Genomic DNA, 18,516 nt, shown 5'->3' on the forward strand with positions numbered 1-18,516 from the left:
TAGGTTTGCGAAGACCCAGCGGCATGCCAAGGTACTTGCAGGGCCAGTCCGCCACTGCGCATTGGAGAACGGAGCGCGCCAACTCCACTTGGTCCGAGCTGCAGCACATGGGGTGGACCGAGCTCTTCCCCCGGTTGGTGTGGAGGCCCGAGGCCTCACCAAAGTCCTCCACTATTGCCACACAGGTGTCGAGGTCAAGGCGCGTAGGCTTGAGGAAGATAACCACGTCGTCGGCATACATGGAGGTACGCTGCCGGAGACCGCGCGGGGCTAGGTCAGAGAGCAAGCCCTCTGTAGCAGCCTTCTAGAGCATGAGGTGAAGGACCTCCATGACCGAGTCAAAGAGCAGAGGGGACAGAGGGTCTCCCTGCCGCAACCCACGCCTATTGTAGATGAGGTCACCTACCACGCCGTTCACCAAGACCCTCGTTGAGGCCGTGGTGAGCAGCCCTACCACCATGGAAATCCACTTTGGACCAAAGCCCAACTTGGTCAGAACCTCAAGGAGGAAGGACCAGTCCACTGTGTCAAAGTTTTTGTGATATCAAGCTTCAACATGATCGCCGGCGCTTTAAGCGCATTCAGCCGCCTGGCCGTCGACTGCACCAACTGAAATTTGTTGTGGAGGCAGTGCCCTAGGATGAAGGCGCTCTGGTAGGACCCAATGAATTTCCCCATACGCGGCGCAAGGCGGGAAGAGAGCACCTTAGTGATGAGCTTTGTCACACTATGGATCAAGCTGATCGGTCGGAAGTCCTTCACCTCCACCGCGCCCGCAGGGTTGGGAAGGAGCGAGATGAGGGCTTGATTTGCCACGTGGAGGCCACGACAGTCCCCACGCCACATCGTGTGAAAGGCATCCATCACGTCGTCCTTGATGATCTCCTAGCAAGATACATAGAATCTTCCAGTAAACCCATCGAGCCCAGGTGCCTTGTCCATCACCTGGGCCTTGACCACGTTCTACACTTCCTCCATAGAAAAGGGACTCTCGAGCTCGGTGAAACCGTGGTCTAGCATACCCAGGAAGTCCAAGTCAACAGAGAAGCCACGATCCGGACAAGAGCCAATAAGGTGCTCAAAGAAGGAATCCACCGCCTTGGTCTTCTCCTCTTGGCCAACAACCAAGACCCCATCCACCTTGAGGTGAGCAACGAAGTTCTTTCGGTGCCTATGATTAGCGTGGAGGTGGAAGAACTTGGTTCAGGCGCCACCTTCACTTAGCTACGTGATCAGGGAACGTTGGCGCGCGATCGTCCTCTCAAGAGAGGCCAGGCCCAGCAACTTGCGCTTAAGGATCTTCTGCATCCCGCGCTCGCCCTGAGAGAGGGCCCTGCTCTCCATAGCCACGTCGAGCCTCAAGATGAGCTCATTCGCCACGAGGATCTAGAGCTTGACGTTCACGATGAACCGATCACTCCATAATGTGGGCATTACCCTTCGGGTAACTAGTATTGCGCTACCTCCTACGGCCCAACCAGGGGCCCGTGAAGATCATCCACCAACCAAGGTGGGCCGCTATGTCGGTTCCCATGAAGGATTCTTGAAAGGGCAAGGCAAGAAGACGAAGAAACAAGGAAAGTTTAGATGTAGCACTCTTTGTAATCTAGTCGTACCCAGACAGACCTCTCGAGACCTGGCTCACAATATAAGGGCCAGGAGAGGGGCTGCCTAGGGACACACAATAAATCTAGCCATAACCACCGTAAGTCGAGAGTTAGGTCATACACAATCCTAGCTTTTCGTCGAGTCCTTAGTCAAAGCCTTCAGCTACCCCATTGGAACCCGATATTCTCAATAATCAAGATCAGACAAGTAGGAAGTAAGGGTTTTACCTCGTCGAGGGCCCCGAACCTGGGTAAATCTCTCTCCCCATTTGTTTGGTATTCGATGTCTCGTGTTAGCCTACAGGATTCCATCAACCCTAAGCCCCTCAAGGTGGGCATTGCCGAGGAGCACCCTCGACAATTGGCGCCGTCTGTGGGAAGCCTGTCGGCACAAGACTCGGCATCGGTTCCTTCGGCCATTCTATCAGCAACTTCATCATCATCGCCGGCGGTATCGTCGGCCCCTTCGTCACCAAGTTCGGGGTCCTTCGAATTCACACCGCATGACAACTCGTCTCGCCCGACCTTTTCGGATCTACAAGGAGGATTGGGCATGACGTTCAGGAGCGTCCACTACAACATCAATGCTGAGGGCATCCTTCGAATTCCCAAACCGATCGTCTCCAACTTAGCAAGGACGCCATCCTCAACGGCGATAGAGTCAACCGTGACCAATCCAGGCTCGGTTGATTCATCAACTGAGTTATCTGCATCGACAAATTCTTCACCGCCAACGACCCCTCGATCAATTTCATCCATGTATGTTGGATCTGATGACTCTATGTCATCCGACATGACTTCATATTACTGTTTAAACTGCGATACCAGGCACGGGTTGGGCTCGGACGACACACCGTTCGTCTGTAGTGCCAATTATTCTTCGGGTGAGGAAAGTATCAACGGTGTTGTCAGGACGACCACTTGGAGGGTGGCGCATCATCAGATCTATGCCATCCTCAATGCAGCGAACGGAGGAGAAGGAGAACGTACGCCACATGCTAGCAGGCGTCATAACCCCGAAAATAGCGCCAGCAATGACGACAGTGATTACACTATTGCCGAAGAAGAATGGGCGCGGCTCGAGCTGCTATACTCAACAATACTAGGCTCCCCTCTAGGACCTCAGTAGGGACCTGTAACACCCCAACTTTTACAACCTTGATTAATTGTCCTTAATGCAAAAATCAGGGGGAACAAAAACTTTTTCTTAAGACTAATTAGATGAATTGCCTTGATCTGTTTGTTAATATGAATTGCTTTGATCTGTTGGTAGATGTATTGTCTTGTTTTGCTTGTTGAGTTTTGTCTTGAGCTACTTCAAAGAACAACACCTCTAGTGGTAAAACAAACAACTCACCTAATAAAACACATGTGTGTCCTAGGAAAAGTTGTTTTCCTTTTTACTACATCAAACTCTTCTCCTCATGGCAACATGAGTGTGCCATCTTGATTTTTCTCTTGGTGGTACAAGATAGCTCAATCATCCTTAATTCAAAACTTGGGATCATCTACCCCTAGCTACATCCCTCTCTTATACCCACTCATCCTTGTTGGTTTTGAGGCCATGTCGACCATTTGTGTTGACAGGCTTAAAATGTCCAGACTTTGACAGTTGATATCTAAGCAACCACCACTGTTATTGGTGATCTCAGTGCATGGATCCCATCTATGCAACACCCTCTTCAACCTCCACATCTTGCATGTCTCAGTCAATCCTTGCAGCTCATATATTCAACTTGATCTTGTACCCTATTCAATGATTCAACACTAGATCACTTCCTTCAATTTTACCTCTTGTGTTTATTCAAGTTTAATCTTCACAAAACCAAGAGTGGAATGATGGGTACATTTTGTAGCCACCATCTACCCTTGAGAACACTTCTCCCTAAATTAGTTTTCTCTCCCAAAAATCCTATTGATTTTCCTTCTCTAGTTTGGATCACAAAACTACTTCTAGTTTTATTAAATCTTTTCAAGATATTTCTTCAAAGAAAACAAGAAACTGAAATGGGTTTGTTTCTCATCCCATTTCTACCAAGTACTGATTTCTAAAACATTATTTTCTATCTTGCCTTCTTTTTAACAAAAGGCTTGTTTATGGTACCTATACCGTTTCTTGTTTACTTTAAATTTGAGAAAAACTCTACTTCACTTGAGAAAGTAAGTAGAACATTTTGAACTCCTATGTTCCGACTAGTTCTCTCAACATTTTCAAATTCTATTCCACTTGAGTTCATTCCCAATTGTCCCTAGGAAATTGAGGTGTTCCATATACCTTTCAAATAAATCCTTTTTCAAATGGCAACACTTGCACATCTTATCCACACCTCTGATCTACCACATTGTATTACCCCATCCTCCAATTCTTGATCAAATGGATGATCATTTGATGCTTTCAAATCACTCCCAATTGACCTCTTATTTGAATAACAAGTTATATTTCATCATACCCATCTCAATCCTCTATTCTTTTCCATTATCACATTGGTCTCATGAATTGGATATTTATGTCACCATATTCATCCTTGTGAGTATATGGTTACTTCAACTCACCATCTCTCTCAACCTTGCTCTACCATTTGCCTAAACAACTATCACCACCCCATCTACCTTGGCATGCTCATGCATTGTTCCATGTGGTGAATCCCAATTCTTTCAACTTTGAATTATAATGCAAGCCTCTAATCATCAACTATACCTTGGAAACTATCTTCATCCTAAATTGGTCTCAACCAAAGTGGTGGAGATTATTCTCATGGCACATGGCACATGTCACCCTCATACTCCTTTCTATCCATATGTACCTACTCCTATTCTAATCCTCATCAAAGTTTTCCATTGACATTACATCCTCAACATCATGCCTTGAATCTATTCACATGAATGTTGTGCCTCTCTCTCACATTTCTCACTTGCTCATGACAAGAAAGGAGCCAGCCATGACTTGAAATTCGGCCAGCCCCTCCTCCTCATTTCCTTCTCTTGCAAGCCTTGCCTCCCAACTACCCCAACAAATAAATGGGCAGCCACCCACCTCCACCAATCAAATAAGGAGGCAGCCACCATCCTCCCTCTATATAAGAGCTTGGCCAGCCACCTCCACTCCCCTTTGCTCATTTCTTTCACACTCCACTCCCTCCTACCTTCCTCCCCCTTCCTCCCCACGAGCTGTTGCTCCTTCTTAGCTCCATGGCTGGCCATGGCCATGGAAAGCCACCAAGATGAAGCTCCCCTCCTTCCTCAAGCTTCCCCTCACCATGAGAGCATCCCTCTCACTCTCTTCTCACCTAATCTTGGATGAGTCCAGCTCACTTTCTCCTTTCTCCTCTCACTAGATTGGATCTTGATGCAGGTGAATGTTGGTCCAAGCATGGAGAAGGTTGAGCTATCCTCAGATCTGAAGTTCTTGAGCAAAGTTCGTCCAAAACCTTGCAGTAATTTCTGTATCTTGCTGTTTCAGATTCTGGTACGAACTTGTAAAATCCGCCAAATCTTGTGTGCAGATCCAAATCGAGTGATTCAAAATTCCATAGATAGGTATTGAAAAGATATACAACTTGGCGTTGGTCTCATCCTCAAATTCGTTACAAATTTTGCATGATTAATAAAGTTCTGCAAACATGCAGAATCACTGTTTGTTAGATTTCTTCCGTTTTACAAAACCTTTTTGAGCAAACTCAACTGTGGGTGAAAGCCCTCTCCAGTACCTTAATTTTGGCGTTGGTTTTACTTCAAATGACCTCCTGAAATTGAGATGGTTCACAGATCAAGATCTGGTCAGATCTGAGTTTGTCGAATTAAACCAGGAGCTTGGAAACGAATTTTTGAATGAAACCAATTGGGTAAGAACCACCTATTCAATATCTTTCAGATGCAGCTGACCTCATATTTTTATGATTTATTTACGATTTGTGGTGAATTAAACTTGTTCTTTGTGCTCTGCAGATATGACTGTTAGCTTTTAAATCACCAAAAATCCATTTTTGAACCTAATTGAGTGATTCCAATTCTGTAGGATTACTGAATGTTTTCTTAATCATCCCAAACAAGTTTCAAACCTTTATCAGTTCTGCAACTCCATAGTTAAAGCAAATGGTGAAAACATGCAGTAAACTTGTCAATCCATTTGTGGGAGTTTCATAAACAATTTGAACCAAAATCCAATTGTGTATGCATCTCTGTTTAATTACCTTTCTAATGCAAGTGGCCTCATATTTTTAGGATTTTTCTACGATTTATGGATCACAGATCTTGTTTTCTGTACAGTCAGATTCAAAGAAATTCCTAAAATTGTTGGTTTAATATTTTTGGGTGATTCCAATTGGGTTAGTCTTGTATTAGTACTGGCTATATAGGAAAAATATTATTAGTCTCTGTTCATATATATTTGTTGCTGTTAGTAATGTATATGTGTGACATGCATTGTTGAAGCAAAACTTTTCGGTTTATTTAAAACCCTTGACCAACTCTTTTTAGTAGGGATGGGCAACCTTTGTTTTATGCTTGCAAAACAAAACCTCTGCAACTTAACATTAGCTCTTTTGTTTTGCTTAAGTTTCCAAATGATGTGGAATATGGTTTGCTTCCTATTTTGGTTGTAGTGTTATGAGAACAAATTAAGTTACGAAAATTGTTTTCTACTTTTCCAAAAATGTTTGAAAATGCATTGTGGATGTTTGTGAGGCAAAACTAATGCACTTGTCCTCTTTATGATGTTATCTACCAGGGGATACTTAGTTTGTGCCATGGTGATACCTAGAGAGGCAATTGCTAAGTCGTGGCACTCTCATACCTTTACTAGGTAAATAAAATGGGTTTTCTTCTAGTTGCTTTGTAGTATCTTTAAGTCTTTTGTATGTTAGCCTTAGAAGAGTGGTTAGCTATTGTTTGTTGGTTGTTGTATGTTTGTTTCGTTGGTGTAATATGATTGATTGTGTTCCTTTAATATTTTTCTGGCGATAGATTGCGAACGATTCCGGAGAAGATGAAGAAGTGGATCGGAGAAGGATTTTATTTATATTGTTGGGATTCTTACATTGATGGAGTTGAAGAAGTACAGGGACAAATAAGCCAAGGCAAGCCATCTTTTGATCTCTTGCTATTTATCCTTCTTGTTGTGCTCATTGCTCCATTATATACTTGGTTCCTTGTATCATGTGTGATTTTGGTCCTCTACTCTATGCATACTTATTCCCAAAGTATGTTGAACCCCTGGTTGATGCTTTGCATACTTGCTCCCAAGTATGTGAACCCCCTTGTTGATGTTATGCATGCTTACCCTAAGCATGTATGCCCCCTTGACCATATCCATGTTGTCATCTTCTTAGTGGTATGATGATTAACATCATGACCCCTGTTTGAATCATCTTAATTATGTTGTACCTATACATGCTTATCCTAAGTATGTATGATCCCCTTAACACCTCAATTATCATCCCCTTAGTGGTATGATGGCTAGCATCATGTCATTGTGACTCTTAGTTCCTTCATAAAACTATAGATTGGGAACCCTCTTGGAAAAATACCTTGTTGAAAAGAATTTTTGAAAACCTTGGGTGAGTTGGACTTACCCAAGTGTATGTTTATGAAAGGAAAGGATCTTGGCAAAGATGGTTGGAAAGAAAATCTTGTTTTCGAAAACTTTGGCGTCTAAGTATTCACCCGTGACAATTAACCCGCGCAACCACATTACCACTGGAGTGGGACGGGCTTAGCTCGTAGTTTGTTCTTCTTAACATGGGACACCGCACAACTATATAAGGGTAAGGTTACCCCTGAATCCGGATTGTCGTTGGTAGAGACAATAGTATAACGGGAGGCCTTCGGGGCTGACCCGTCCGGAAGACACTATGGGTCTCCTGGCTTGGCGGTGGAGCCACGCTTAAAGTGAGGTGAGCTGCCACGGTGTCGGGGAGGTACATACTCCATAGGGTAGGATCCCGTGCTAAGACGAATAGGCGAAAGGCTATGTCCGAGTTTTTGTCATGGCATAGTTGATATGCGGGGATGATGCCCACATGATGAACTCGCGGATCTTGTGGGGAAAGTGTGCAAACTCTGCAGAGTCAAATCTATTCGAATAGCCGTGTCCGCGGTCATGGACGGTTGGAATGGCTGTTGCTTAGCCTAAAGAGTTTTGTTTTATGAAAGTGTTTGACAAAGGAAAGGAAGGAACTTGTTTTCGGAGTACCGGGAAGGTACGGGAAAATTGTGATGACCATATGGAGATGGTCGGAAAGGAAATAAACTGGGTTACTCCCTTCCTAGTGTTTTATGTTGTAGAATTCTTTTTAAGTACCTTCTTCAATAATGATATAGAGATGTCATAGGATCTTCTTAGTGTCCCCTTCAACTGTGATGATGGGATGCTACATCCACAAGAGAAAATATTTCTCTTTCACATGCTATATCCACAAGAGAAACTATTTCTCTTTCACATGCTATATCCACAAGAGAAACTATTCTTCCTCTCTTGTCTCTTTTAGTTAGCATTGTTAGCACCCTTCTTAATGGTTTGCGAGTACAATTCCAAATGTACTCACGGCTTTGTCCCTGGCTATTTACTTGGCCAGACTTGGAGGATCACGACGGATGAAGAAGGAGTTGGCGACGTCTATGCGAGCTAGGAATGTCTTCCCAGTCAGTTGCCTGTAGGGTTATGGCAGATGACTTGGGTACTGCGCTGCTGAAGTGATGATGCTACTCTGATGTTTAGTTAGCCCTTCGAGGCTATTATGTAAGTATTGGTCCTGTGACCATGTTGTAATTTTCTTATTCCGCTTTGTAATGGATGGTGTAATTTGATATCAGTTCGGTTATGTGTTCACGGCGCACGTATCATGGGATCGTGAACAGTATACATAACCGGGAATTTCGGACAGCTAGTCCGGGGTCCCCACAGAGCTGGTATCAGAGCTATCCTGACTGTAGGAGACCTTAGTTAGCATGGACGTTAGTTAGGAAACAATTACTTGGGGAAAATTATTTATGAAACAAATTGTTTCTTTAGTCGGAAGTATAGCTTCTACTCCTCTTATTTATTCAAAGCTTCTAAATTCTTATCTCTCCGCTTTATAAACAGGTTTGAAAATTCTTGCTCTATTGTCTCATCCACTTCAAACCTACATGTTGGACGATGTCCCCAACTCAGACCGGAGACTCGAAGTCAAGAACGGATCAACCTTTTATGAAGTCTCACGTATCTCCAACGACAACTATTGAAGATCGGACGCCGACTTAGTCCTGCACATAAAGGAATACTAAGATCATGCCTTTGGTTGTCACCAAAGTCTGTCAAGGAGCTGACCTTCTTCCTCCGTGGACTTGCACCTTTTTGCAGTCGTCTGGGATCAAGTCCTCAGTTTCTTGACTAGTAATTTTTAGGCCAGCCACGAGAAGGTCTCTACTTCGGGAGTACCTCAACAACTACCTCTTCGAAGACCTCACATCCCCGGGATGTTGAGCAAGAAGACTACGCAGTTTTCTCCTCCGCCTCAACATAGAAGACCGAACACCAGGCCTGCTTCGCAACCAACTGCCCCGAAAATCCATGTTGGAGTCCATTAGAGCAAAATGAAGACGGCAACATATGTGACCAGCCCCCAAACCTATAGGATGGATAGGACAAACTCAATCGCTTTGATTGAGCTACCCCCGCGCATTAGGAATTTCTGGGTACTTAGAGTACCATGTCTGGTTTGATGATTGCTTGTAGTTCCCTAGTGTGCTGCCTTGAGTGTTTGTATCTGTTTGCTGTGTGCATGTATGTCTTGCTAATTAGACGTTCCCGCCCTTTTTAATTGTTTGAAATTTGTAAAACAGAAATTAAAAATGGAAATCTACCAGTGTACTATTTTGCTAATAAAAGTAGTTTGGTAGCTCCGATTGATGTGATTCCAATTGCACTAGAACCAGTATGAAATTATCTTTCAGATAACACTGACCTTGTATTTTTAGGATTTTTGTGCGATTTTTAATAAATAAAACTTGATCACTGTTTCTGGTTAGTATTTTGAGTCTCAAAAATTGAAAAATAAATATTTTTGAATGATTCCAATTGTGTTGATCTTGTTTTGTTACTGTGCATCTAGGAAAAATACCAGTAGCCTCTGTTAGTGGTATTTTGTCTCTGGTTATGGTTGTATGGGTGTCACGTGCAATGATAGGATTAAAGTTTGCCTCGCCGATGTATTGCTAACTGCTAGTTAGTTGGGTAGATTAACGAAAGACTCTAACTCTAAACCCGTTAGCAGTTGTTTTTTTCAACCGTCAGGGAAACTAACTTAGACCCTTATCTACGCCGACTACTTTCAAGATCAGCTGGAGCATCTCCACTACGCCCGGAAAGAAGAAGCCCTACCTTCAAGAGTGACTGCACCTCTGCGAGAAGACCTACTAACTTGGTCTAACCTTGGAGTACAATCGCGCTAACCTCGAGGATATCTTCTTGAAAACACCCTCTAACACACCATCTAACAAGCTGAGAGAACAATAGCGTCAAAGCCGAGCTACATCACATGGTTCATCTGGTCCTCATCAAGTGAAGACTCCTGAAGATACCTCAAGAACTCAAGACTAGGTGCAACTTACCCGCTCACCAACTGGTATAAGTCAGCACCGACCTGCCAGCTGATGATTGTCTTCGACGACCTCTGTTGCTACTTCATATGGATACCAACCAGGCTTTTCTTGAACTTACTAACTCACCGCGCATCCTCTATGGTTTAGTTAACACCGTGAGTGCCTCTTGAAGTCGTGGTCTGCATGACGCCCCTGAAGATTCTACAACTGAATGCGGATGATCGACGACTTCTTCAGAAGCCCCTGACAGAACTACAAGGCAGAAGCTCTAAGTTTTTCCGAAAGATCGATAAAAAATCTTAAGGGTGGAAGACTTCGTCTTCCACTAAAAGTTGGAGTTAACCCTCTATTTTTTTAAAACATTTCTAACACACCGTTGGAAACATGGGATGCACTAACCCCTCTTGAAGCCGTGGACTACACAACGCCCTCTGAAGATGTTCGACTCAAGACGAGAGATCAATGACTTCTCCAAAAAGCGCCCGACAAGACCAGTGGCCGAAGCTTACAATTTTTAACGCCCCCTCCCCGATGAACAACTTTAAGGGTGGAAGACTTCGTCTTCTACTAAATTTAAGCTAACTCTAAAAACCTTTCAACCCTGCTCAAGCACCATTGGGTGCACTAACTCTCCCACAGTCTTGAACCTCCGCTAGGATCGTGAAGAAACTACAGATCCAACACCTGCTTGGAGTAGTCAACCCTTCACGAAGCTTGCCCTCGGAAGAAATCCATCATGTCTCCCAGAAGATGAAGCAACGACCTTCTCTACAACAGCACGCCGACAGAAGAATGGAGTCTAATTTTCGTTAAACTATACAATCCCTCTAGTTCTACGCTCGGTAATCTCGGGACGAGATTATTTTAAGGGTGGAAGATCTGTAACACCCCAACTTTTGCAACCTTGATTAATTGTCCTTAATGCAAAAATCAGGGGGAACAAAAACTTTTTCTTAAGACTAATTAGATGAATTGCCTTGATCTGTTTGTTAATATGAATTGCTTTGATCTGTTGGTAGATGTATTGTCTTGTTTTGCTTGTTGAGTTTTGTCTTGAGCTACTTCAAAGAACAACACCTCTAGTGGTAAAACAAACAACTCACCTAATAAAAAACATGTGTGTCCTAGGAAAAGTTGTTTTCCTTTTTACTACATCAAACTCTTCTCCTCATGGCAACATGAGTGTGCCATCTTGATTTTTCTCTTGGTGGTACAAGATAGCTCAATCATCCTTAATTCAAAACTTGGGATCATCTACCCCTAGCTACATCCCTCTCTTATACCCACTCATCCTTGTTGGTTTTGAGGCCATGTCGACCATTTGTGTTGACAGGCTTAAAATGTCCAGACTTTGACAGTTGATATCTAAGCAACCACCACTGTTATTGGTGATCTCAGTGCATGGATCCCATCTATGCAACACCCTCTTCAACCTCCACATCTTGCATGTCTCAGTCAATCCTTGCAGCTCATATATTCAACTTGATCTTGTACCCTATTCAATGATTCAACACTAGATCACTTCCTTCAATTTTACCTCTTGTGTTTATTCAAGTTTAATCTTCACAAAACCAAGAGTGGAATGATGGGTACATTTTGTAGCCACCATCTACCCTTGAGAACACTTCTCCCTAAATTAGTTTTCTCTCCCAAAAATCCTATTGATTTTCCTTCTCTAGTTTGGATCACAAAACTACTTCTAGTTTTATTAAATCTTTTCAAGATATTTCTTCAAAGAAAACAAGAAACTGAAATGGGTTTGTTTCTCATCCCATTTCTACCAAGTACTGATTTCTAAAACATTATTTTCTATCTTGCCTTCTTTTTAACAAAAGGCTTGTTTATGGTACCTATACCATTTCTTGTTTACTTTAAATTTGAGAAAAACTCTACTTCACTTGAGAAAGTAAGTAGAACATTTTGAACTCCTATGTTCCGACTAGTTCTCTCAACATTTTCAAATTCTATTCCACTTGAGTTCATTCCCAATTGTCCCTAGGAAATTGAGGTGTTCCATATACCTTTCAAATAAATCCTTTTTCAAATGGCAACACTTGCACATCTTATGCACACCTCTGATCTACCACATTGTATTACCCCATCCTCCAATTCTTGATCAAATGGATGATCATTTGATGCTTTCAAATCACTCCCAATTGACCTCTTATTTGAATAACAAGTTATATTTCATCATACCCATCTCAATCCTCTATTCTTTTCCATTATCACATTGGTCTCATGAATTGGAGATTTATGTCACCATATTCATCCTTGTGAGTATATGGTTACTTCAACTCACCATCTCTCTCAACCTTGCTCTACCATTTGCCTAAACCACTATCACCACCCCATCTACCTTGGCATGCTCATGCATTGTTCCATGTGGTGAATCCCAATTCTTTCAACTTTGAATTATAATGCAAGCCTCTAATCATCAACTATACCTTGGAAACTATCTTCATCCTAAATTGGTCTCAACCAAAGTGGTGGAGATTATTCTCATGGCACATGGCACATGTCACCATCATACTCCTTTCTATCCATATGTACCTACTCCTATTATAATCCTCATCAAAGTTTTCCATTGACATTACATCCTCAACATCATGCCTTGAATCTATTCACATGAATGTTGTGCCTCTCTCTCACATTTCTCACTTGCTCATGACAAGAAAGGAGCCAGCCATGACTTGAAATTCGGCCAGCCCCTCCTCCTCATTTCCTTCTCTTGCAAGCCTTGCCTCCCAACTACCCCAACAAATAAATGGGCAGCCACCCACCTCCACCAATCAAATAAGGAGGCAGCCACCATCCTCCCTCCATATAAGAGCTTGGCCGGCCACCTCCACTCCCCTTTGCTCATTTCTTTCACACTCCACTCCCTCCTACCTTCCTCCCCCTTCCTCCCCACGAGCTGTTGCTCCTTCTTAGCTCCATGGCCGGCCATGGCCATGGAAAGCCACCAAGATGAAGCTCCCCTCCTTCCTCAAGCTTCCCCTCACCATGAGAGCATCCCTCTCACTCTCTTCTCACCTAATCTTGGATGAGTCCAGCTCACTTTCTCCTTTCTCCTCTCACTAGATTGGATCTTGATGCAGGTGCATGTTGGTCCAAGCATGGAGAAGGTTGAGCTATCCTCAGATCTGAAGTTCTTGAGCAAAGTTCGTCCAAAACCTTGCAGTAATTTCTGTATCTTGCTGTTTCAGATTCTGGTACGAACTTGTAAAATCCGCCAAATCTTGTGTGCAGATCCAAATCGAGTGATTCAAAATTCCACAGATAGGTATTGAAAAGATCTACAACTTGGCGTTGGCCTCATCCTCAAATTCGTTATGAATTTTGTATGATTAATAAAGTTCTGCAAACATGCAGAATCACTGTTTGTTAGATTTCTTCCGTTTTACAAAACCTTTTTGAGCAAACTCAACTGTGGGTGAAAGCCCTCTCCAGTACCTTCATTTTGGAGTTGGTTTTACTTCAAATGACCTCCTGAAATTGAGATGGTTCATAGATCAACATCTGGTCAGATCTGACTTTGTCGAATTAAACCAGGAGCTTGGAAACGAATTTTTGAATGAAACCAATTGGGTAAGAACCACCTATTCAATATCTTTCAGATACAGCTGACCTCATATTTTTATGATTTATGTACGATTTGTGGTGAATTAAACTTGTTCTTTGTGTTCTGCAGATATGGCTGTTAGCTTTTAAATCACCAAAAATCCATTTTTGAACCTAATTGAGTGATTCCAATTCTGTAGGATTACTGAATGTTTTCTTAATCATCCCAAACAAGTTTCAAACCTTTATCAGTTCTGCAACTCCATAGTTAAAGCAAATGGTGAAAACATGCAGTAAACTTGTCAATCCATTTGTGAGAGTTTCATAAACAATTTGAACCAAAATCCAATTGTGTATGCATCTCTGTTTAATTACCTTTCTAATGCAAGTGGCCTCATATTTTTAGGATTTTTCTACGATTTATGGATCACAGATCTTGTTTTCTGTACAGTCAGATTCAAAGAAATTCCTAAAATTGTTGGTTTAATATTTTTGGGTGATTCCAATTGGGTTAGTCTTGTATTAGTACTGGCTATATAGGAAAAATATTATTAGTCTCTGTTCATATATATTTGTTGCTGTTAGTAATGTATATGTGTGACATGCATTGTTGAAGCAAAACTTTTCGGTTTATTTAAAACCCTTGACCAACTCTTTTTAGTAGGGATGGGCAACCTTTGTTTTATGCTTCCAAAACAAAACCTCTGCAACTTAACATTAGCTCTTTTGTTTTGCTTAAGTTTCCAAATGATGTGGAATATGGTTTGCTTCCTATTTTGGTTGTAGTGTTATGGGAACAAATTAAGTTACGAAAACTGTTTTCTACTTTTCCAAAAATGTTTGAAAATGCATTGTGGATGTTTGTGAGGCAAAACTAATGCACTTGTCCTCTTTATGATGTTATCTACCAGGGGATACTTAGTTTGTGCCATGGTGATACCTAGAGAGGCAATTGCTAAGTCGTGGCACTCTCATACCTTTACTAGGTAAATAAAATGGGTTTTCTTCTAGTTGCTTTGTAGTATCTTTAAGTCTTTTGTATGTTAGCCTTAGAAGAGTGGTTAGCTATTGTTTGTTGGTTGTTGTATGTTTGTTTCATTGGTGTAATATGATTGATTGTGTTCCTTTAATATTTTTCCGGTGATAGATTGCGAACGATTCCGGAGAAGATGAAGAAGTGGATCGGACAAGGATTTTATTTATATTGTTGGGATTCTTACATTGATGGAGTTGAAGAAGTACAGGGACAAATAAGCCAAGGCAAGCCATCTTTTGATCTCTTGCTATTTATCCTTCTTGTTGTGCTCATTGCTCCATTATATACTTGGTTCCTTGTATCATGTGTGATTTTGGTCCTCTACTCTATGCATACTTATTCCCAAAGTATGTTGAACCCCTGGTTGATGCTTTGCATACTTGCTCCCAAGTATGTGAACCCCCTTGTTGATGTTATGCATGCTTACCCTAAGCATGTATGCCCCCTTGACCATATCCATGTTGTCATCTTCTTAGTGGTATGATGATTAACATCATGACCCCTGTTTGAATCATCTTAATTATGTTGTACCTATACATGCTTATCCTAAGTATGTATGATCCCCTTAACACCTCAATTATCATCCCCTTAGTGGTATGATGGCTAGCATCATGTCATTGTGACTCTTAGTTCCTTCATAAAACTATAGATTGGGAACCCTCTTGGAAAAATACCTTGTTGAAAAGAATTTTTGAAAACCTTGGGTGAGTTGGACTTACCCAAGTGTATGTTTATGAAAGGAAAGGATCTTGGCAAAGATGGTTGGAAAGAAAATCTTGTTTTCGAAAACTTTGGCGTCTAAGTATTCACCCGTGACAATTAACCCGCGCAACCACATTACCCTGGAGTGGGACGGGGCTTAGCTCGTAGTTTGTTCTTCTTAACATGGGACACCGCACAACTATATAAGGGTAAGGTTACCCCTGAATCCGGATTGTCGTTGGTAGAGACAATAGTATAACGGGAGGCCTTCGGGGCTGACCCATCCGGAAGACACTATGGGTCTCCTGGCTTGGCGGTGGAGCCACGCTCAAAGTGAGGTGAGCTGCCACGGTGTCGGGGAGGTACATACTCCATAGGGTAGGATCCCGTGCTAAGACGAATAGGCGAAAGGCTATGTCCGAGTTTTTGTCATGGCATAGTTGATATGCGGGGATGATGCCCACATGATGAACTCGCGGATCTTGTGGGGAAAGTGTGCAAACTCTGCAGAGTCAAATCTATTCGAATAGCCGTGTCCGCGGTCATGGACGGTTGGAATGGCTGTTGCTTAGCCTAAAGAGTTTTGTTTTATGAAAGTGTTTGACAAAGGAAAGGAAGGAACTTGTTTTCGGAGTACCGGGAAGGTATGGGAAAATTGTGATGACCATATGGAGATGGTCGGAAAGGAAATAAACTGGGTTACTCCCTTCCTAGTGTTTTATGTTGTAGAATTCTTTTTAAGTACCTTCTTCAATAATGATATAGAGATGTCATAGGATCTTCTTAGTGTCCCCTTCAACTGTGATGATGGGATGCTACATCCACAAGAGAAACTATTTCTCTTTCACATGCTATATCCACAAGAGAAACTATTTCTCTTTCACATGCTATATCCACAAGAGAAACTATTCTTCCTCTCTTGTCTCTTTTAGTTAGCATTGTTAGCACCCTTCTTGATGGTTTGCGAGTACAATTCCAAATGTACTCACGGCTTTGTCCCTGGCTATTTACTTGGCCAGACTTGGAGGATCACGACGGATGAAGAAGGAGTTGGCGACGTCTATGCGAGCTAGGAACGTCTTACCAGTCAGTTGCCTGTAGGGTTATGGCAGATGACTTGGGTACTGCGCTGCTGAAGTGATGATGCTACTCTGATGTTTAGTTAGCCCTTCGAGTCTATTATGTAAGTATTGGTCCTGTGACCATGTTGTAATTTTCTTATTCCGCTTTGTAATGGATGGTGTAATTTGATATCAGTTCGGTTATGTGTTCACGACGCACTGATCATGGGATCGTGAACAGTATACATAACAGGGAATTTCGGACAGCTAGTCCGGGGTCCCCACAGGACCCTTAATGCGTATCATTCCATATTAGAGAGAAATCGAGTGCGGCTATCAAATGAGCAGGCAACTCTCGATCGACATCGGGTTGTAACCAATCAATATAGCGAACGCCGAAGGGCCTCACAGGCAGGCGCGTCTCAAAGCAACCAAGGTTCAAGAAGATATCGAGCAAGGATGCCTCGGCTTTCGGAAGAAGATGCAAGGGAAATAACTTTGAGCTTGTCCAAATCTTTTATGACTATGGACACCGTGGGCATGTTGAGACCAAAAACCGTTGAGGGAGCTACGGCCAACCTCGCGGCGTACTTGATCAACCAGCAACCACCACTCGAAGGGCCCATGGCGCAAGCTCATCGGGGTGCTCTGGAGATCCTCGCAATTCTTGGAGATAAACTCGTTCCTCGAAAAGAAAAGTCCACACATCAGGGCAGTGGCCCCAAGCATCGTTCGAGAGACGCTCGAGATGACATTACTCAAAGGAGGATTGATAAAGCTCGTTGACGACGAGCCGCAAGAGGAGGATATGATAGCAGCGATTCCAAAGAAACTCAGGAGTACGACGACGAGATGCGAGGAGCTGATTGTTTGAGTTATAAGATTCGAGAGACAATGCCACCCAAAAGGTTCAAACCTACTCCCACTGACGCTGCCAAATACGACGAGCAGCAGGAGCCGAGATCCTGGATAGATGATTATCTACAAACCGTGATTTTACACAAGGGGAATTAGATAGAGGCAATGCAATGCTTGCAGCTTTACTTAAAGGATTCGGCACGAGCTTGGTTGAGGGGTTTACCAAAGGGCTCCATCAATTCATGGGAGGACCTGGTTGATGCTTTCGTCAAAAACTTTCAGGCAACTTACAAAAGGCCTGTCGGAATCGAGGAATTGTGTCACTGCCAACAGAAGCAAAAGGAGTCGATGCGGGCGTACATTGGAAGGTTTACCAAGTTATTAAACACTGCCGAAGACGTTTCTATCGATAGAGCAATCGACGCCTTCAGTGATGGCATTCAAATGGGAATCGTACATTGAAGAACTTGGTTGAAAGAAGCCAAAGACTATCACCAAGTTGATGGAAATTGCCAATAGTTGGGCTGATGGAGAAGATAATGTGAGAAAACCTCGTCCACGCAGCGACGATGAAGATGAACATCACCCAAGGCATGACTCGGGCAATCGAAAAGATCGACGCAAGAGGAGGAGGAAAGATCGCGGGTACGACGACACCAACATGGTAGCTGCTGGATACTCTGATCGACGAGATGATCGGTATGACGACAGGCGTGATGATCGACATGACAATCATAATAATTCAGGAAGCTGTGGCAACTACAAAGGACGGCCTTCAAGGGTCCCAGAACTACCATTTGCTGAGCAGTTAAACGCTCTCTGTTATCTACATGCATATATCGACTCCAAGGATGACAACAAGAAGTCGAGTCATCTGCTTAGAGACTGCCGACAGTTCATTGAGATCCAGAAGTTCATTTAGGGGCCGCAACAGTCGAATCCTCCGCCACCGCCACCACCACCTCAGCACCAAGTCCAGCAAGTGCAACCTCATAACCCCAATGAGTCATTTACTCCACCATGAGGACATATGAGTATGATTCACAGAACTAGTATTTCGAGAAGAGAGATGAGGAAACTTACACAGGAAATCAACCTCGCAGAAAGTACC

General features: G+C 42.9%; 1 protein-coding gene and 2 long non-coding RNA genes across 3 annotated transcripts; 2 read left to right on the top strand and 1 right to left on the bottom strand.

The window, feature by feature from the left end:
* Window positions 1–492: 492 nt before the first annotated feature.
* Window positions 493–846, bottom strand: LOC139833682 (uncharacterized). Its single transcript, XM_071824023.1, has one exon. It carries the CDS (start codon window positions 844–846, stop codon window positions 493–495), a length of 354 nt encoding a protein of 117 aa, XP_071680124.1.
* A 4,372-nt stretch (window positions 847–5,218) lies between these two features.
* On the top strand, window positions 5,219–6,998 carry LOC127323872 (uncharacterized). The gene is made up of 3 exons (XR_007866021.1): window positions 5,219–5,449; window positions 6,334–6,408; window positions 6,570–6,998. It is a non-coding gene; the product is annotated as an uncharacterized lncRNA (long non-coding RNA).
* A 6,056-nt stretch (window positions 6,999–13,054) lies between these two features.
* On the top strand, window positions 13,055–15,312 carry LOC127323871 (uncharacterized). The gene is made up of 5 exons (XR_007866020.2): window positions 13,055–13,348; window positions 13,437–13,470; window positions 13,699–13,775; window positions 14,660–14,734; window positions 14,896–15,312. It is a non-coding gene; the product is annotated as an uncharacterized lncRNA (long non-coding RNA).
* The last annotated feature ends 3,204 nt before the right edge of the window (window positions 15,313–18,516 follow it).

This window comes from Lolium perenne, chromosome 7 (genome assembly GCF_019359855.2).
Source record: "Lolium perenne isolate Kyuss_39 chromosome 7, Kyuss_2.0, whole genome shotgun sequence".
In the NCBI taxonomy this organism is placed as follows: Eukaryota; Viridiplantae; Streptophyta; class Magnoliopsida; order Poales; family Poaceae; genus Lolium; species Lolium perenne.

Bases quoted from the DNA above. Each gene is read 5' to 3' on its own strand.
- LOC139833682 (XM_071824023.1), bottom strand. From the start codon at position 846: ATGTGGCGTGGGGACTGTCGTGGCCTCCACGTGGCAAATCAAGCCCTC.